General features: G+C 35.9%; 1 protein-coding gene across 2 annotated transcripts in view; it reads left to right on the top strand.

Annotated features, from left to right (window-relative positions):
- The window catches only part of LOC149804311 (inositol-trisphosphate 3-kinase B-like), a 49902-nt gene that overhangs the window by 3095 nt on the left and 24319 nt on the right, over window positions 1-22488 (top strand). For both annotated transcript variants that reach the window (XR_016415434.1, XM_089938696.1), the window contains exons 2-4: window positions 770-1664; window positions 12845-12947; window positions 15759-16027. Coding sequence is in view for 1 of the 2 variants with exons in the window: in XM_089938696.1 (XP_089794822.1) it covers window positions 783-1664; window positions 12845-12947; window positions 15759-16027 (1254 nt within the window). In the remaining variant the exon portion in view is untranslated. The remainder of the gene's footprint in view (window positions 1-769; window positions 1665-12844; window positions 12948-15758; window positions 16028-22488) is intronic.

Here is a 22488-nt window from a genome sequence, read left to right as displayed (position 1 = left end):
CAATGAAATCTGAGCTGCCTATTGTAGTTCCTATACTGAAAGATGAAGACAGAGTTGGAGCTGATGTTGCATCACTCTGTGTCTCCATCTTGAGCTGGTTACCTGTGATAAAGCCTTCATTTTGACCACAAATTATTTCCATGTTGAAAGCTTTAGTTGCATGGAGACATCTAAATCTAAATTAACACATTTCAACACATTTTTTGATTCCCTTTTCACACAAAAAGCCTTGCCAAATCGTAAATTTGACAGTAATAAAATATCTTGTATCTTAAAGAAACACTATTTGCTTATAGAGTCAGGTACAAGTATTCAGTACTGTTGGTTATCTAGCCACAATGGTGTTATGGGTAACGAATGGAAGATCTAGTATACAGACTTTAAATATTATATTTTAGCATGTTTGTCATACTTAGCGAAGCATGTGGAATGAAAAATCAGAAGCTTAATCATATGAAACCTATCACTGGAGAGTAGCATCCTTTGTGTAAAACAAATTTGCAAAGATGAGGTGGTGGTGTGATGATTTTATATAGGAGACACATGCCTGGTTGCATTTAGATCTACAGCTGTAGGTCAAACCGTATAATTTCATCACTGTTACAATAACATTATCATAATCTGTTTCACTGGCATGTTAATACAGATTTAGATTCATCTGTAGGAAGTTTTTGTTTTTTCTTTTCCCCATTTTCAGTATGGAAAACACTAGATTTTAGTTCATACTTCCTCAGTCCTACAGTAATAATGGTTTGGTTTTTTTTCCCAGGCAAATAACCTAAATGCCCAACAAGTATCTCCGGAAGTATGTTTACAAGACCAATGTGAAAGACATGGATAGGGATCAGTCAGAACTGATTACCTCGTCTGAAATGGAAGCAGGCATGACAGATGAAGGAGTTGCAGTGTTTGAGGATGATCAATATGATTTCAAAGATACTAGGATTAGGACAGAATCTTTGTCATCGGATGCTGGCAGAAATTTGACAGACAGCATCCCAGAATTTTTAGAGTTACCTCGAAGATCGAGAGGGAGATCAAGATCTTTACGTGACAGTCAACAAAAGAATATAACACTTACTTCTCCAAGTTCATATTCATGCGAAGAATTACATTCCAGCCTCAGTTCGCAAAGCAGTGTTAGTGCTGGAAGCAGTGGCACAAACGCAGACTCGGCTGTTGATTTGGCAATGTCACCAACATCAGAAGATGATTTCATCCCTTCAGAATCAGGCCGTGCAGAACATATATCAGTAGAGGAAATGGTACAGATACAGAAGTGGGTTAGAACGGGACAGAATGGTCTCTGTGTTGATGATGTACAGGTTGAAGAAAAGGGAGAAATTCTGTACAATGAACTTGATTATTCAAAATTCAGATTGCCTCCAGCTGTGATCGTTAGCGATTTCAGTTGTCCTTACAAAGAGGATAAAGTATTTAGATTTGTTCAAGGACAAGATCTAAGCATAGATTTCTTGCGAAGTTTAAGCCTGGACAGTGGAACAGAAACAAATGATAACAACCTAGGAATTCACAGGACATTTTCTGATAGCTCAGTATGTTCTACTGAGTCATCCTTATCCATTTCCAACCAGTCTGACCAGGATGCTTGCATGGATCTGCTGGATGACTCATCGGATTTCTTACCTCCAGTTCCTAAAAAGGTATGGCTGAATTCACTTGTATGTACTGCATGTTCAATCAAGGGTTATGTTCTACATCAAATGTTCAGAATCAATTGCCCCTTTACATATATTATGAAGCCCTACTCAAGAGCGGTCACATTCTTGAAAGAGAACATCCTATCTTGCATCAGAGCTTACTCTCACCAAAGGGCTTCCAATAGCATAAGCCCCTAGAGGAAAGGTTGGCCTGTTTTCAGCTCTACTGGTTGTTGGCCATCCATCCAATATCACAAGTTTGTTATTGCTACTCTTCCTGAACTACTTGAAGGATTGCCATGTGGTTTACGTATGAATTCATCCCATGGTCTTCTTGGTCCTAAATGAAAAGACGGGATGCTCGGGCATACAGTATGGCCATCACATTGATCAGCTTGAAAATCTTGTTATTGCTACTTCTCCTGAAAGGATGGTCATATCAACATGGAGTTTTTATGAAAGGGCTTTTTATGAGGTCTAGTTTGACCTAGATAAAGATGGTGCAGATGTGGTATTAAATATGGCCACCATGGCATCCATCTTGGAAATATTGCTATAACTAATCCTCCTACATGGATCATCATATCAACATCGGGTTTTCACCAAAGTACTTCTTATGATGTTGGTTATAAATGAAAATGGTGCTAATCTGACATCCAATATGGTCACCATGGCAGCCATCTAAAAAATACCTTGTTATTGCTATTCCTTCCGAGTTGATGCTAATTATCAGAATTGGGTTTTCACTGAAAGACTTTGTTTGATCTCTAGTTGGTTCTAATTAAGAATTGGTGCTGAGCTAACATCCAATATGGCCATGTCTGTCATCTTTCCATCTGTTAGCATAAGTTTGTTGTAGCTACTCCTCCTAAACTACTTGGGGGATTGCCATAAAGCTTTATTACTCAGGGTACTAATTTAGCTCCCATAGTAAACCTATATAAACATCATATTAAAAATTCACTAACTTTATATTTCTGAATGCTCATGAACAAACATATATTTATCATTATAGACACATCCTTGATGACAGCTTCATTGTAGAGAAAACTCTATGCTACAGCATTTTTTAGATGTCTATGTCTTTTCAGTTCCGCACCAAAGAGTCGGGTAATAATTTCATGAAAGAGTTTTCCAAACACAGGTCTGTAAATGGACTGGAATTCTATCAATAAAACATTCTCCCTGCTTCTTTCAGTTAAAACTAGAACAACCAGGATAAGGTCTCAAAATATTCTTTTTTTGAAAATCTTACTTTCATTAATATTCCTGGCCAGCAAGACCCATATATGTATATTGATTGATTATACATGATTTTATGTTTACCCATTTCTAGACTTGTTCCCATTCTTCCTTATAATTTGTACCACAAGTCCTTTACACACACATTCATCCCATAGTTTAGTTGGTCCTAAATGACTTTTAAGGGGGCTGCTTGGACATCTAGTATGGTTGCCAAAGTAGCCACCTTGAATGTTTTGTTGTTGTTACTTGTTCTGAATGTATGGTCATCTCAACATGGTGTTTTCTTTAAAAGACTTTGTGTGTCAACTAGTTGGTCCTAAGTGAAAATGGAGCTCTTCTGAAATCCAGTATGGCCAACAGGGGCAAAATGATACACCTGTACATATCAATATGGTTCATGATACACAGTATATGATATAATACATTATTGATACATATCAACTTGCTGGTCTTTTCATATGATATAATACATTATTGATACATATCAACTTGGTGGTCTTTTCATCTTTGGAAGGTCTCTCAGTAGGTGCCATTTATATGTTGACATGTTAGTAGAGATCTTAATATGAAGTTATGGCCCAGGGGTCTAATTACCAGAGGGTAGGGATGGACACTGGACTCGGTGTTGGTGGCATGTTCTGTAAACGTTTGCCGTTTCATGCACAGTAAGTGTATGTATGATTATTGGATGAGGATCTCAATGGGCTAAAGCCTTGTGGGTAGGGATGCCCCAGGGTCAGTGTCAGTTATATTTAAATTTATCTTTTCCTGTTATGTAAATTCAGATATGGTTATTGTGTGGGGATCTCGATATTTTCTTGTATGACAGAGGGACATGCATTGGCACTTGGGTCTTTCATCTTGCAAGTTGATCATATATAAATACAAGATATATAACAAGAGTTTTATCTGAAATTTATGCAACATCCCCCCCTACCCATATAACCTCACCTCAACTCTATTTACTTGAATGTGTCTAGTATCAAAGTGTTGACAAAGGGAGGACCTTCCTTTTACTTGAATGTGTCTAGTATCAAAGTGCCAAAAGAGAAGGAAGACTTTATTTCCATGAAAGTGTTTAGGATCAAAGTCCCTAGAGAGGGAGGACTGATTTTACTGAATGTGTCTAGTATCAGAGTGTTGAGAGAGGGAGGACTTTGTATTTACTTGAATGTGTCTAGTATCAAAGTGCCAAGAGAGAGGGAGGACTTTGTATTTACTTGAATGTGTCTAGTATCAAAGTGTTGAAAGAGGGAGGACTTTGTATTTACTTGAATATGTTTAGTATCAGAGTGTTGAGAGAGGGAGGACTTTGTATTTACTTGAATGTGACTAGTATCACAGTGTTGAGAGAGAGGGAGGACTTTGTATTTACTTGAATGTGTCTAGTATCACAGTGTTGAGAGAGGGAGGACTTTGTATTTACTTGTATGTGTCTGGTATCAAAGTGTTGAGAGAGGGAGGACTTTGTATTTACTTGAATGTGTCTAGTATCACAGTGTTGAGAGAGAGGGAGGACTTTGTATTTACTTGAATGTGTCTAGAATCACAGTGTTGAGAGAGAGGGATGACTTTGTATTTACTTGAATGTGTCTAGTATCAAAGTGCTGAGAGAGGGAACAACTCTATTTACTTGACTGTTTAGTATCAGAGTGTTGAGAGAGAGGGGGACTTTGTATTTATTTGAGTGTGTCTAGTATCAAAGTGCTGAGAGAGAGGGGGATTTTATGTGATTAAAATTCTGAAAGTATTGGCACTACAGGGATGCAGAAGTTGTCAAAATCGAGTTGTTCATGGACAAGTAAATTGAAAAGTTCCACTTGTCCCTGTTTTCATTTTGAAAAAGAACAGTGGAAGAGAGTTCTCTTAATATGTTTACTTTTATTAAGTTCCACCATTTCAGTGCATGCGGTATGGATCTGTGACAGTAAAATATACTAGATATTTCAGCTTGTCTTTGTTTTTTTACATTTATGGGCCAAGGCTACAGATCTAACAAGAATGCATTTTTGTTCTATAACTGCTGACTGCTGAATCAGTACTAACATCTGAAAGGATAGATATGAATTTAAGTCTAGATATTTTATCCTTGATGCTTTTCAGTATGAAATCAGATATACATTACTTTTGACAAGTTCAACTCGTTTTTGATTGAACCTCACAAAGATATTCATAGTCTGAAAAGAATATCTCTGCTTTGCTATGGCATATGGTGTTTAAACATATTGTAACACTCAGTTTGGTTCACATTGTACCTATTAATCACTCTGTCCAAATCACCCACAACTTCTTTATCAGATGAGGCTTTTTCATTATCAAATTTTAACAGACAAGTATTGTGCTTTGCACTTTTTTTGTGTGTTAACAGTCTTTCATTGTGATAACATGTCATTTTAACAATCCACTGGTTTTGTTGGCAGCTGTGTATTATCTCATACATTACATTCTATTACAAATGTCATTGTTCAGATGTTGTTGGCCTCAAGCCAAGGAAACTCAATGCTATTAAGAATCTTTGAACTCCCATTTTCTTGCTTTTTTTATAATCATATTCCATTCTTAGGTCAAGTCTAGTTTTAGTATGTTTTGTTGGCTTTTTTCATTCATCTGTTTGCCATTTGGCCCTGACTTTGTAAGAAAACAATCCATCCAGATGCATTTCTCTGGAAAAGTCATCATAGCACATAATGGTTTCAAGGAGTCCAGCAGTTGGCTCAGACCGACAGATTCCTGGGTTTTGCCCTATCCTCCAGCCAATGAAATTTGTTATGCTGTCACCATCAAAAGGTATTACCTAAACCAGTACTGTTTGCCTCATAATTTGTATCCATAGAAACTGTGACTGGTTTCCATTTTAATAGATCAATTTCAGTATACACTGTAAATATACAATGCACCTGTATGGTACTTGTTGGAAGGTATGAATTTTATTTGTGTAAACATCTCTGAGACAAAATTGAAACTACTGCCCTTTCAAGTTACAGGCTAAAGTTTACTTGTCCACAGACAAGTAACCTTGCGAAAGTTGCTCTGTAAAGATGAATTTCTGACTTGTACAATATGGACTATGGATTTCTGCATCCCTGCACTATATGTGCCAACAGGGCTCTCTGTGTACCATAAGTTCAAGAACATTGCACACATAGATTCATATGTACTTATGGACAGATTTTATCACTGTCCCTGCACTTTTAAAAGAAACATGGGGATAATATTGTGGTAATTTTGTTTTCTTTCATTTTGTTACAGTTTTTTGCTTAATACAGTAAATGTTCCCATTTGTACTACAAAAGCTATCATTTGTCAGTGTCCAGGTTTTTCAATAGATTTCAAAACTGAAGAGTCAGTTGACTCTTGACTCCAAAATCTCAAAGAGTCAGAATTAAAATCTCAAGAGTCAATTCTTTTGAACAGTCATAAGCCCATAGCTGTGATTCTTTGTTATTAGTGGAAATAAATGATGTTTAAGATATCTCATCTTGTGCTGAATACTGAGAAATACTTGGACAATATTGTTAGAAACATACATTCTGATTTTTGTCAAAGTGTCTCTCTTTCTAACTATATGTTACTGTGAATATACTTTGTATACGAAACAGACAGGATTATTTTATACTTTATTATATTTTCAACTCCTCAACATATGCTATTATGATCTGCTAAAATCTTTTTATATGCAAACATATACACATAAAACTATGAAGGTTATAGATTATTCAGATATCAAGGATGTACATCACAGAATTGTCAGTTCACATTTCCACTTTCTCTTAAATTTTCAAATAAATTCAGAGATTGACTCTCCTTCTCCTTCTCCTCAGAGCTAACACTATCTTTGTTTCTTTGGAGTCAGTCTGAATGTCAGAAAATTCATCACCGTCAGGTTATTTCTGAGACTGAGACAGAAAAGAAAATATACTTCTTTGTGCAGTTGGGACTTTCAAGTTCAGATGTATACACTGAGTGTTATGTCAGTTCAATTTTGTTTGAATGATCCAAGCACAAGGTTTTAAGTTTTGCTGATTGAAGCAAATTAATCACCAAAAACACAACCCCATGCTGAAACCTGGCTTTGCAAAAAGCCATGAATTCCATTTTTGTCTAACTGATTACAATTTAAAGTACAATCAAACAAATGTCAATATTTTATCAGAAATGAATACAGTGAAGTCATAAATGATTATGAAGTTTTAAATATCCTGCCAAATAATGCAAATTAATTGCTGATAAATTTATTCAAGTTGGTCCACACCTTGACAGCCGGCTTCGCAAGCCGTCATATGCTCCAGTTCTGACTAGTTGATTATACATACCAGTTCTGATATTTGATCAAAAGGCAGTCCATTATGTCATAATTGTTTCCTCTTTGTTTATCATAAACTTCAAATGTAATATTAAAACAATTCAACAGAATTCAGTTGCACCTAAGCGTTAGCTCTGCCCAGTTCATATTTATCTTCCAGTGGTGCAGTATTATTGGCCGTCAAGTTATTTACTGTTCTTGAGCAGATGTCAGTCAGTGCCTTCTACAGTAAATTTGTTATGGACAACACACTGTTAGCAAGAAACAAGAGTCGAATCAAGATTGATGTTCTAGCCCTAATTTCCATGTGTCAGAAATGGATCATATTTAAATTCCACGCATCAAAATTTGAGGGTACACTCTTTTGAAAACCCTGAATGAATATATACATATATATATATATATATATATATATATATATATATATATATATATATATATATACACACACATACATACACTCGCTTATGAGTCCAGCTGCAAACTGCACAGACTCAGATCTGCCATTGCATAAAGCAGCAGCAGATCTGGGTCTGTGCAGTTTGCTAGAAGTAATCAATAGAACAAACAACATAGACCCTGATCGGCATTCCCATTATGCTATGGCAGGTTAGGGATTTTTCTGTTTGAAGTTTGACATAACTTATAAGCAAGTACATACAGTATATACTGCAGAGCATTCACCAAGCTGTGAAGAGCAATAACTCCGATCTGCTGGAACATAATGCTGAGGTAGATCAGAGTCAGCATTTCATGCTTGAAATAATATCGGCATAGACTGGTCTATTTGGAGTGTTACTTGATGGCAGCACAGACTGGTCTGTTTGGAGTGTTACTTGATGGCAGCATAGACTGGTCTGTTTGGAGTGTTACTTGATGGCAGCACAGATTGGTCTGTTTGGAGTGTTACTTGATGGCAGCACAGATTGGTCTGTTTGGAGTGTTACTTGATGGCAGCACAGACTGGTCTATTTGGAGTGTTACTTGATGGCAGCATAGACTGGTCTATTTGGAGTGTTACTTGATGGCAGCACAGACTGGTCTGTTTGGAGTGTTACTTGATGGCAGCACAGACTGGTCTGTTTGGAGTGTTACTTGATGGCAGCATAGACTGGTCTATTTGGAGTGTTACCTGATGGCAGCACAGACTGGTCTATTTGGAGTGTTACTTGATGGCAGCATAGACTGGTCTATTTGGAGTGTTACTTGATGGCAGCATAGACTGGTCTGTTTGGAGTGTTACTTGATGGCAGCACAGATTGGTCTGTTTGGAGCGTTACTTGATGGCAGCACAGACTGGTCTGTTTGGAGTGTTACTTCATGGCAGCACATACTGGTCTGTTTGCAGTGTTACTTCATGGCAGCATAGACTGGTCTATTTGGAGTGTTACTTCATGGCAGCACAGACTGGTCTATTTGGAGTGTTACTTCATGGCAGCACAGACTGGTCTATTTGGAGTGTTACTTGATGGTAGCACATACTGGTCTATTTGGAGTGTTACTTCATGGCAGCATAGACTGGCCTGTTTGGAGTGTTACTTGATGGCAGCATAGACTGGTCTATTTGGAGTGTTACTTGATGGCAGCATAGACTGGTCTGTTTGGAGTGTTATTTCATGGCAGCATAGACTGGTCTGTTTGGAGTGTTACTTGATGGCAGCACAGACTGGTCTGTTTGGAGTGTTACTTGATGGCAGCACAGACTGGTCTGTTTGGAGTGTTACTTGATGGCAGCACATACTGGTCTATTTGGAGTGTTACTTGATGGCAGCATAGACTGGTCTGTTTGGAGTGTTATTTCATGGCAGCATAGACTGGTCTGTTTGGAGTGTTACTTGATGGCAGCACAGACTGGTCTGTTTGGAGTGTTACTTGATGGCAGATCTGAGCTGATCCTAACTAAGTGCATCTGATACATATAAGGAATTTTTATTAATCAGTTGCTAATCTATACAGTCCATCATGTATAGTAGTCCTTCATATTGTTGTTGTTGTAGGGTTTAATGCCATTTTTCATCACAAAATAGGCTGTACATGGCGGACAGTATAAATGGCGGAGGAAGAACCCGGGAAAACCCCGGGAAGAACCCCTGACCCATGAGAAGCTACTGGCAAGCTTTCTCACATACCCACATTGGCTGAATCTGAGACTCAAACCCATGCAGACAGAGGTGAGATAGCAGTGATCCATAATGGTGAGCATTTTAGACCACTCTGCCACTTGGGACCCCCAGTCTTTGATGTCTGAGCCCTCTCTTTTACAATGTTTTAAATAATAGTTCTACGTTACGTTTAGGTTACCTCTGCAGAGCTGAGGAGAGCTATTGTATACCACCCTCCCTCCTGCCCCATTGGTGTCTACACTATTATATAGAAGTAAATTCATATGTACAGCCTCAGTTTCATCAGAACTACATGTATTTCATTCTCAAGGAACAAATTGGAGTGGGTTTTATAGCACCTACTCCTGATGACGATGCAAAGGGGGCTAATTTGGTAGATGCACTGTACATGTACTATACTTGATTTTATTTTTAAAAATTCTTTGTTACTTTGCATTTGAAGGTTTCTTGCACCCTGTAAACATACCATTTTACCTGGAATCTTTAAACTCTGTGCAGGGATGTATATGATAAATGCTATACCCTTATCACAAAAGTTGGTCAGTGTGAAATATTATATTTTTTATGCTTTACCGACTTTGGTTAAATGTTTCAGTGAAATTAATTTTATTTTCCAATCACTATACTTGAATCATTAAACTCTTTGTACCACACTCTTACAACTAAAAAGGTCACTGTGACCAACATTTTACACTTTACTGGCTTCAAGGTTAAGTTTTGCATTTAGCTCCTGTCTTAGCCATGTTTTTTATATGTTATACATGCTGTCCAGGACTCAAAATAATGGCTGAATAAGTGACTTGACAAGCTAATGTTTTTTGTGTGCATACAAGTGATTTTCATAGTGACCTGTTAGTCTGAAGGTAACCTGACCCCACATTTAAACATGGCTTTGAGTCATCCCTACTAGTTTCTCATTGATCCCAGATCTCAAGTCACCTTTAGCATTTTTTAAAGGCTTGAGCGGCCATCCCCCTAGGGTCCTTTTATGCAATAAATTCTTAGCAGGGACCCATGTGGCACACAGACATACTCTTATCACTCGTCCATAAGAAGTTCTTTTCTGAAAGGCCATGTAAACCAAATTTAGCAACTTTGCCCATTCAGAATTGCCAGTAAACCAAATCTAGCAACTTAGTCCATTACAGAATGGCCAGTAAACCAAATCTAGCAGCTTAGCCCATTTGTATTTTGCATAGGGTTAGGATTTTAAAGAAAAAGAATTTCCCTGGCTTTCCTCGCTGGTTATGCTGGCTATTTAAAAAAGACCTTGTATATCTTAGGTATAATTCAAAGAACCTTTAATTCCCTTTATTTTGGTATATGATTGATGGGTGTAATATCGATTATAGAGTATACAGCTTGGCCTTACTCCAGATGTGCATTTTTCAAAAAAGTGCTAGCTCCACTTGGTCATTTTCACTTCCTGAACTTCAGAGGTAAATTGTATAAAAAAAGAGCCGATAACTTTTTTTACATTTTATATATTTGGTAATTCATTTATTGCACTTTCAGAAGCTGGTATTGTCTAGTCTGGCAAAATTCATTTTCCCTATTTTGATAACTGCTATGGATAATGTACTTTAGACTAATTCAGGCTGATTTTTTAGCACAAGGGAGCATTCATTTTAGTTAGCAGGGTGTTTAAATCATGTACAATTTCCAAAAGTACAATATCCAAAGAAATATCATCCACATTACATTAATGTAGCATAGAGGTATGCCACCATTCTCTCCCTTGTGCATGTTTTAAATGCAAACAACTTCACCTTACATACGTCACTCTCTCAAAAAGTACATAATAACTGAATTTTGCCAGACTAGACATACCAGCTTCTGAAAGTGCAATCAGTGAATTACCAAATGTATAAAATGTAAAAAACAGTTATCGACTGTTTTTTATACAATTTACCTCTGAAGTTCAGGAAGTGAAAATGACCAAGTAGAGCTTGCACTTTTTTGAAAGGTGCACATTTGAAGTAAGGCCAAGCTGTATACTTTATAACCCATACAACACCCATCAATTATACACCAAAATAAAGGGAATTAAAGATTCTTTGAATTAAACCTAAGATATACAAGGTCTTTTTTAAATAGTCAGTATAACCAGTGAGGAAAGCCGGGGAAATTCTTTTTCTTTAAAATCCTAACCCTATGCAAAATACGAAACTGTAGAGCACCACCTTAAATCTAGCAACTTAGCCCATTACAAAATGGCCAGTAAACCAAATCTAGCAGCTTAGCCCATTACAAAATGGCCAGTAAACCAAATATAGCAACTTAGCCCATTATAAAATGACCAGTAATTAACCCATTACAAAATGGCCAGTAATTAGCACATTACAAATTATCAGCTGCCTTTTTTTGGTTATTTTAGGTCACAAGGTGACATGCAGAGAGAGAGAGAGTTGAGACTTTTAGTTCCTTTAGACAAGATTTGCAATCACCATGTCAGTAGTATGGCATGTGCTAATGTTATCTGTAGGGATACATTCATGTAATTTACCTTGGCAAGCATTTAATGATGAGAACAAATGTTTTAGGGACATGTGGCAAGCATGTATATTGGTAAATAAATAAATAAATAAGAAAAGAAACAGTTACAATTTGTGCAAGGTTCTTATAAAAATGTTTCCTTTAAACAGTCTTTACAAGATATATGTAGATAATTCTGTGACTCCCCAAAAAATTTACTACTGAAAAAATAAACCGATTTGTTTCAAAAGACTTTCAATTTTTTTTATAAATATGTAGCACCTTAATTCATTTACTTAAGTCTTTAAGCGTTCTTTGTGTATCATGCAAGAATATTTCTGTTGACCACATTTGAGAAGTCTTAAAAAAATGAATGTGCTTAATTTATCCATGTAATTATTCTGACTTGTCATTTTTTATAAGGAGAGAAGTCACATTTCCCAATTTTCATTCCCCGCCTTGAGCCCCACATACGTAAAAGATCTGATTAGAGTTTTATGCCATTGTAGTATTTTTGGGTGTTTGTTTTTACACATTTTTTTACCTTTCTGAACTTTGTTTTTTTAACCAAAAAATCCATGTTAGCTTAATCTAACAAAAACCAAAATTTGCTTTGCATGTTTGTATGCATATGAACAGCAGATGACCTAATTAGATTTCATATTATTATAGAAATGATTTGAATTTTTTATTGTAAATTTTAAAACTTTTTCAGACTTTTTGTTTTACATTGTACATGTCTGTGTTGCAAACACAGATCTTGTTACAAAAAATTTAAGTCATATCTTGACTGTGACTCAGTTGCAGCCAACTTTTGACTTGCTATGTATTTGAATTTATTTCAGTAATGTCAAATTTTGACTTATATAAATACAATTATTGAATAAATGTCAAATTTTTACTTGTACATATGCATTTATTTAATAATGACAACTTTTGACTTGTATATATGCATTTATTTAATAATGTCAGCTTTTTAATTGTATGTATTAATTATTTTAATAATATCAAATACAAATGTAATTTATATGTTGCAGCCAAGTTCATGGGTAAAAATTCGCAACATAGTAAAATCGGCAGAATTTCCACAACATTTAAAGAAGCTGTTATATCCATGGATACAGCTGGCTGGTCACAGGGGTGAGTAATAAAATAAATTCTTCACAGATTCTTGTCTTTCCAGCATTAGTAAATAATGAGATCTGAGACATACTGTATGTACTCACATATAAGACAAATCTGTGCAGTATGGTTAGAGTTGTAACAAACAACATACACATGTACCCTGATCTTTGAGTGCATTATACTGCAGCAAATCAGGATCTTTGTTGTTTGCAGTATGACTCAACTTGAAAGTGAGTACATATGGTAGGTACATGTAGAAATTGCTTTTTTCTGATGCTGGCAATGGTGGCAGCTGTTTTTGTAAGTTATAAATTTTAGTTAATGTTTTGAAAGTAATGTGCCCAATATTATGGAACCTATAGACAACAGTACCCTTACTGATCTTTCATTTGTGAAAGCAAGCCATGACTTTTTCATTTACTCAATTCAGTACTTTAGAATTTACAGCAGAATGCTGTCTGGTCTATTATGCATATAATTTCACTACCGTATATACTCACAAGTTGAATCAAAGTGCATACAGCATAGCCACACAATGTGCCAGCAGATCAGGATCTGTGTTGCTGATTATTTCTTACAAACTGCCTAGAATCAGATCTGCAATCACGTCATGTGCAGGCAGATCTGGGTCATTCGTTGGACTTATAAGGGATTATATACATCAGCTTCACAGTTTTAAAGCATTATTAACCCTCTAATTATTTTTTTAGGAAGGCATGTGTTAATTGTTGTTATCCTTCTAATTATTTTTAGGAAGGCATGTGTTAATTGTTATTATCCTTCTAATTATTTTTAGGAAGGCATGTGTTAATTGTTATTATCCTTCTAATTATTTTTAGGAAGGCATGTGTTAATTGTTATTATTCTTCTAATTATTTTTAGGAAGGCATGTGTTAATTGTTATTATCCTCCTAATTATTTTTAGGAAGGCATGTGTTAATTGTTATTATTCTTCTAATTATTTGTAGGAAGGCATGTGTTAATTGTTATTATCCTCCTAATTATTTTTAGGAAGGCAAGTGTTAATTGTTATTATCCTTCTAATTATTTTTAGGAAGGCATGTCTTAATTGTTATTATCCTCCTAATTATTTTTAGGAAGGCATGTGTTAATTGTTATTATCCTTCTAATTATTTGTAGGAAGGCATGTGTTAATTGTTATTATCCTTCTAATTATTTGTAGGAAGGCATGTGTTAATTGTTTCCAAATTGTTTTGGTTCCTGTATGCTCTCAATGAATTCTCAATGAGCAGTTTTAATAGCAGTGTCATGAAAAGGTCCTAGACTGGTGAAATAAAACTGATTTGTGGACTTGATTGGATTGATGCAGTTGGAAAAACTATCAGTAGGTTTAACAGTATATATAAATTCTACAAATTTATACTTAAGTTGAAGTTGTGGTATTTTTGTAAATACCTTTTATTTCTTTGCATTGTTGGGTTATTACCTTTTTGGCAGTCTCATTTATACAGCTGGAAGTGGTTGTGATATTTATAGACCATTTATCACCTGACATTTCACCTCACTAGACTAATGCTTGATTGTGTTGGATTGGACAGTTTGGGGTTAATCTGGACCTGCTGTTGGGTCTCATATGACACTTATAGGACTAATAGTATAAACATTTGATAATTAATTCACGTCATACCAAGAAGCAAGTATGATAAGTTGGAAAGTGTCCGGTTCCTCTGATGGTCTGAATACACCTGACCCCACTATTGGGCATTGTTTTTCTCTCTCCGAATACACCTGACCCTGCTATTGGGCATTGCTTTTTTTCTCTTTGTGAATACACCTGGCCCCACTATTGGGCATTGCTTTTTTTTCTCTGTGAATACACCTGACCCTGCTATTGGGCATTGCTTTTTTTTTCTCTGTGAATACACCTGACCCTGCTGTTGGGCATTGCTTGTATTCTCTCTCTGAATACACCTGACCCTGCTATTGGGCATTGCTTTTTTTCTCTCTTCGAACAGAAACAATTCTCATGTGGTAAAGGAACAGTTATTAATACAGCTGAAAAATGATCCTCCTCTTAATCGGACATTAAATTTGCTTACTTAAGTTTGCAGTCTTAAATTTTAAAGCATTGGGCTGGTTTAATGAGCAAATTAAAAAAAAAATTATAATATTTTCAGAATAGACAAATACAGTGTTATAATGTGTGTAAAAGTAGAGTGGGTGGGATTTAAATTGACTACAAAAAAGCACTGTCTTGACATTTTCTGCATCTTTTCTTCCAAAAACATAAAACTATAAACAAGTTCACAAAGGAGAACAATTATTAATGATTGATAACACAGAAAACAGAAGGCCTGATAGTTTCATTTTGCCAATAGTTTAAGTTGGGCTGCCAATAGTTTAATTTGGGCTACCAATAGTTTAAGTTGGGCTGCCAATAGTTTAAGTTGGGCTAGCTGCCAATAGTTTAAGTTGGGCTACCAATGGTGTAAGTTGGGCTGCCAATACTTTAAGTTGGGCTAGCTGCCAATAGTTTAATTTGGGCTACCAATAGTTTAAGTTGGGCTGCCAATACTTTAAGTTGGGCTAGCTGCCAATAGTTTAAGTTGGGCTACCAATGGTGTAAGTTGGGCTGCCAATAGTTTAAGTTGGGCTACCAAGATTTTGTGGTAGCTGCTATCTAAGTTTGAACTTTCTGTACACTGCCATCATCATATTTTTATTATAATATGAAGAAATCACTCCCAAATATTCCACTTAACTTTTTAATAGACTGCAGACCCAGATTCACCACTTGACCAATGTTGCCATGTGTTGGTTTTGTTACGGGAGAGTCAGTTTATTAAAATTTATTTTCTTTCACAGGAAATTTTCTTCTTGGAGACAAAGGTGTAATATTAAAGAAGTATGATCATAGAGAACAACTAGCTTATTCAAAACTGATGAAGGACATTTTGCGGCCATATGTCCCAGAATATCTGGGTGATACAGAGCAAAATAATGAACGTTATCTGCAGTTACAGGACCTTCTGTGCGAGTTTGATGAACCCAATGTGATGGATATTAAGATGGGGGTGAGATCATACCTAGAGGAAGAGCTGGTCAAAGCAAGACAGAAACCCACTCTCAGGAAGGTAACTAACATTCTAATGCACAGTTATCTTAAACCGAGACAAAGAAATTAATCAAGTCACTTATTTTGTGTTGCCAACTTCCAGTAGAGTTTAAGGTGCTTTCTATATAATATTTAAAATAAATTTGATCTTTTACAGCAGTATTGGTGGAGGGGCAGTGCATGAAATACTGTATACTGGGTGGAGGGGCAGTACATGAAATACTGTATACTGGGTGGAAGGGCAGTACATGAAATTCTGTATAGTGGGTTATTTGCACTGGTGTAAAATTTGTGCACAAAAGTTATTCAAAAGGTTGGTGAGCTGTATTTTTTAAGCATTTCAGATATTGGAATTTTTTTTCATCTTTACAAGGAAAACCAGTACAGCACTCTATTTATTTAAAGCAGGGGTCCAGAACTGCTGACCGCATTTTGTATTGAAATAACATATTGCCATAATAATAGCAATAGGATGAATGCATGTGTGTTTATTTTTGGGGGGAGAGGAAGGGAGAGGATAAACAAAACACCAGTTGAATGTACTGTATTAACTTCAGTTTACTGTAAGCTAAGTATATTTTTTTCAATTCATATCTGTGTATTCAGTCATGGCAGTCAATATCATCATTTATTTGATAGATCTGAGCCTTTGAGTAAAATTAAAATAATTATGCAGTGGTGGCCTTTGATCAATATACTCATCAGTACTTATTATTAGCTCACCTTTACAAGGTAGAGGAGAATTACTATACTGCTCCCATTGTTTCTGTCAGCATCAGCTTTGATGTCCACACAGACAAAAATGTATACATTTGTGCATCATCGTTGAATCTCGACCGTTCTTTCTTCTTAGGTCCTAGGCAACAGTTTTGTGTGGGTTTCATGGCAAGAACCCCCTGGGAAGTGAGTTGAGGGGACTAAATTTGCACATACATGTACATCGGTTGTAAATTCTTGATTAGTTTTTGTATTTATTTAGGTTGTTTGCACACTGTATATAAATACTATTCTACCTGGAATCACAAAACATGGTAAGGGATACATATTGATGAGTAAGTGCTACACCATGATCACAAACTGTGACCAATGTTTCACACTTAACCAGATTTAGTTGATTTCTTAAGTTCAGTTCATGCATAAATCATCAGATTAGATGACTGTGTGCATTTCTGTTGTTACCACACCCTTGCAGCAAAAGAAGGTCACTGTGAATCTAATTTTAGCTTAAGATGTTGTCTGTAGTGTACGACCAGATAGCTTTTTTGGCATCGATTATACCTATGCCTAATTCGTGAACTTCATGAGGGTATATATCTTGATGAGTATTACACCTTAATCACAGAAGTTGCTCTCTGTGACCCATATTTTACATTTCACTGACTTGGGCCCAGTCTCAGGCACTGTTCATGTCATAGTTATCAGTCTAGATAAATTGTATGGATCTCTGTTCGTACCACACTCTTGAAGCAAAAGAAGAACACGATGATCTGCATTTCATATTCTACTGCCATTCAGCTCATGGTGACAGGGTTATTTTGTATACTGGATGCATCCCGTTTGTATACTGTTAAACCTAAAATCACAGTACTACACACTCCTCTTAAAGTAGGTCATTATTACACATCATGCTTCACTGATTTTCATTATAAATTGTTTTCTTCAGTTTATTTTACAAGCTTCATTCATGCAAGAATCATCAAACTTTTTGACTCCACATCTGTTTGTACACCTTTGCAACAACAGAAATCAGTTGTGACCTTTATTTCACATTTTACAGAGTTGGGTTCTGTTTTTGCTTAGCTTGTTACCAGATAGGTTTTTTGCACATTGTGTACATGCCGTTATGCTTAGAATTATGAAACTTAGTATATAGATGCCTCTTCATGAGTACACAAAAAAGGCCAGTCATAAATATTTCACATTTTACTAGCTTGAATAAAGTTTATTCATTTAACTCATGACTACATTTTTTTATTCTACTGTATAATATTTGTCATACCTGTGGATTTTGTATTCTACTATATGATATTGTTATACCTGTGGATTTTGTATTCTACTGTATTATATTGTTATACCTGTGAAACCTCATCTGTAGTGGATAATCAAGGTAGTTATTGATGCATCAAATATGAAGGTTCACTGGGATGTTGAATTCCACATAAAAAGGCATACTTTTAATTTTTGGCATAAAACAGCATACAGTAAAAAGTTTGTCAGTGTCATGTTCAGATACACCTTCATTTTTGAGTGAATATGGTATGTTTGCTCTTCTGGTGGCAAGTTTACTTAATTCTTTGGGTACCAACGAACTTTTAATGTTTTAATTGGCAGATACATTGTTTTAAATTAGACATTTATTGTCAGTGCTAAAATAAAATCCGATAACCTGACAATGTGGCCCCTCTAATTTTAGATCTGGCACATCTTGTTTTCTAAGTGAGGTGCCCGTTGGGCCTCTCAGCAAAATTCTACTTTTACTTTACCGAGAAAACTTGGATCACGCTGATGAAATTTGTAAATGTATTTTCAAGATGTTGACATACCTGTCATAACACAGTGCACTAAATCAGATTACCAGTGTCCTACGTAAAATTGAGATCTGATTTTAATGATATTGAAGCATGGCGTGTCATGCTAAAAATACGATTTTGTACTCCCAAACTCCCTGTCACAGTCATGTTTCAAGAAAACACAGTTTTCAGTAATCTTCAAAAATATTTTTTTTTTCAAACCCAAAACAAACAACACCCCACCACTTTCAGATAATCCCCATGACATGTAGGAATGTATTGACAGTAAACAACCATGATTGGAGCTGGTATAAAACTATCCCTGGGGCAGTTTAAACAGCCGCAATTAATGGCAAGGAGGTCAGGTATATACCACCATTTCACATGTTACTTGGCTTACAATAGCTAGTGAGATATGTTTGAAGGCCGCAGTGGGTGAGTCCATTGTGCTAATTTGCATGGGTAGGTTCAGGAAATGGAACAACCCATTATATGTAAATCAGGAGATGCTTGATACGTGTACAAAACCAAAAATTATTAAATAACATTGCCTTGAATGAGAATGTTTAAGCCATATGTATTATATTTTGACAAATTTGTGAACAGTGGCAACATTTCTCTTAAGTCGGATTTTAGAGCATATATATAGAATGCAAAGCATGACCATTTAAGTTAACGGAATAGTGTTCGAGTATAATTCATTTTGAAGCCCAAGCCCAACAAAAATAAATTTCAGAACTCTTGTTTGACGGCAGTGCTCAAAAAATATGATAGCCTGGGGCCCGGGGCCCCTCTAATTTTAGTTTGGGCCCATCCTGTATTCAACTTGAGGTGCCCGTCGGGCTTGTCCAGAAAAATGAGTAAATGTACTTTAAAGATGTTGAAATACATGCCATAACACGGAGCAGTCTAAATCAGATTACCACTGTCCCACATGAAATTGAAATCTGCTTTGAATAAAATGGAAGCTTTGCTAAAAAAAAAGGACGATTTTGTATTCCACAGTTGTGTTTGGAGAAAACAGAGTTTTCAGTAATCCTATTTTATAAAAATTATATATAAAAATTCAGTGTATGTCCGTTACATGTATTATGCATAAACGATATTCTATAATGATTGGAACTGATGTAAAACTATCCCTTGGGCAGATTAAATAGCGGCAATTAAAGAAAATGAGGTCAGGTATAAAATCAGTTTCACATGAACTGGCTGACAACCCCCCCCCCCCCCTTTTATTCTGGTCAGCTGTGGCTAAACTGCATAATAGCTAAAGGTTAGACTTCACAAGCACAAGGGCTTTGTGACTAATTACCAGTAGGTCCAGCCCAAGGGCAAGACGAACGAGGCAGTTTTTTTTTGCTTGGGGTCTCACGCTCATTGCTTGCTGCCTTGGGCCCCGCATGCTGCCTAGGGCCGGGCCTGATTAACAGTTAATCCATATCATTGCATTTATCTTGTGAAAAGGACTGCCCTTCAAATATACTTCAAAGAAACCATGTTCTACAGTGTGCGTGTATATAAGCACCAGCAATTAATTGGCAAATAAATGATGCCCTATTTTGTTGTAGCTTACGATGCATAGGATTTTAACAGTTTATATCTGCAGTCACAAGTTATCGTACATGTGAAAACTTTTTCCCCCACGTTTTATATCCCACCTTATTTCCTTAGGTTTAACTCTTAAGGCATGTTACAGTTTACTAAATAAAATATTACTCTGAATTAGTTCTTTGGTGGGCACATATACCGCGTGTTATATTTTGTTTTATTCCTCCTTTTAATTTAATCATGGTAATTAAAGTTTACATATACGGTAGAGGAATACCAGGTGTTTACTGGCTGAGTTCTTTGGCAGATATGGAGATGAGTTTTTGTTTGCAGAGAAAATTACACAGCATACACGGTGATTGTTCATGGGACTGAAACTGGTGACTCTTTTGTTGTTTTTGTTTACTATAGTAATGTTGAAGGGGTTTTAAAAAAATCTGAAATTTACGTGAATACTGTTTAATCTTAACGTTCTATTTACTGAAGAAAAAAACTTTGTAGTGTGATATTATTTCGTCACAGCAGTATTTTCGAGTGATAAAATAGAATATGGCACCTGTGGATTGCTATTTATTTATGGGTTTTTTCTTTCTCATGAGAAATGAAAATTGACAGACATAATGTAATAATTGAGAATTCTCTGCAAAAAAATCAGGAGATATGAGATCAGGAGGTAAGTGTGGAAATATCCCAAAAGTCGTGAGGTTTTTCTCTGGGCTTGATAGTTGACTGATATGAACTGTCAGGGCTTGTGAGTTTAATTGTCAGTAGTCCAGGGCCTGTGACTAAAACAAATTTTCTTTGAGCACTGGATGGAGTTTTCCTTTGTTAAGCATGCCGGCAAAAGAATAAAAAATAAGGTAGGGGGAACCTATTAATTCTTTACACATACCCCATACAACACATCAACATATGTCAACTTGGTTCTGACTAGGATTAACTCGAAGAATCCAGAAGTTTTAACACCATGGCCATTCAGTCCCCAGTGAGTGAAGCGATGATGTACACTAATTACACTTGTATTACCTTGAAACCCCTTTGAACCCTATTGAATTTATATTTGTAGCTATGGCAGTGTTTGACAGTATTAAAAAAGGGCACATTTTGGGCATATGGAAATTGTAGTTCAGGGCTTGTGAGTTTATTTAAGCCACCAGCCCAGGGCCTGTGTCTAAAAGAAATTCTTTGAGCACTGATTGTCATTTTACAGTTATATCACCTTCTGTGACTTTGGACATTGCTAGTGCCAAGAGAGACATGGTTAGACATCCACTAATGAAAAATTCTTGGTTTATTTCTCCATTTTTGTTTGAAAAGAAAGCACATCCATGAGGGTGCACAGGGTCAAGATTTGGCAGAACATAGGACAAACCACCACCACCCCAAACCGTGCTGTATGTGCAACACTGCAGTTGTTCACAAAACGTTCCGAGTCAGATATCATAAGAATTGTTCACTTCAAGATAGAGAATCAGAATTCCTGCTATCTGAAATTGCTTTTAAAATTACTGATTCTTACAAAATGTTACATGTTACCGTTTTACCAGACCTTATTTCTCAGTACAGTATGTAGATGAACATCTCTCAGTAGACGGTCACTTTATGTCAAGTGACTGGATAATGCACTGTGGGCTGCATTGGCTTTTTCACTTGCTTGTTTTGTGTGACAAATTGTTATGCATATTTGATTTACTTGTATCTGATTTAAGATATATTTGTTTCATTTTAATTGTTTGTCAGTTTTTAATTTTTTTTTTTTCATTACATGATATTGTAATATAAATTTATTCACTAGAGATGATACTTTTTCAGAAAATAGTTTGACCTTGACTGTTAGTTTATAAACACCAGGTGTGTTGATCTAAATCCTGACCTTGTTTCAAAATTTGTAGCAACCATTGTAAACAAGTTCTATTTTATTTTAAAATGATTGGTTGTTTTTGAGGTCATGATGGGACTTTGTCTTTAATATGTAAACAGTTTTTTTATATTTTTTATTTCTTAGAGTTAAATTATTGATTTCATCAGGGTCACACTAGGTAAAAGTGATCTGTAACAAGTACTTGCTTCTGTAACCTTCCAAAAGAGGATCACTTGACCCCTTGTTTACCTTTTAGAAAGACCATACAGCCCATGTTTTGGAGAATTAATCTCAGTAGAAGCTGGGCTGTTCAAATATTAGTTGTATGTTATGCTGTTTGGAGTTATTTCAGATTACTTGGTTTGGAGTTATTTGGATTCAAAAGGATTAATTCCATTATTTTTCAAGAAAATATGTGTGTTTGTGTAATATTGTGGAACAAGGACAGTTTTTTTTATAAAAATTTATTCAGCTGTCAGAAACCGGAGTGATAATTCTTGTTTCTACAAGGAACTGTAGACTTTAACACTACAGATTGAAGCATACATAGTCATCTTCTAT

Source organism: Sinohyriopsis cumingii, chromosome 2 (genome assembly GCF_028554795.1).
Source record: "Sinohyriopsis cumingii isolate HCF-2022 chromosome 2, ASM2855479v2, whole genome shotgun sequence".
Lineage (NCBI taxonomy): Eukaryota > Metazoa > Mollusca > Bivalvia > Unionida > Unionidae > Sinohyriopsis > Sinohyriopsis cumingii.
The sequence above is the reverse complement of the archived record's forward strand: the minus strand, read 5'-3'. Positions and strand labels throughout refer to the sequence as shown.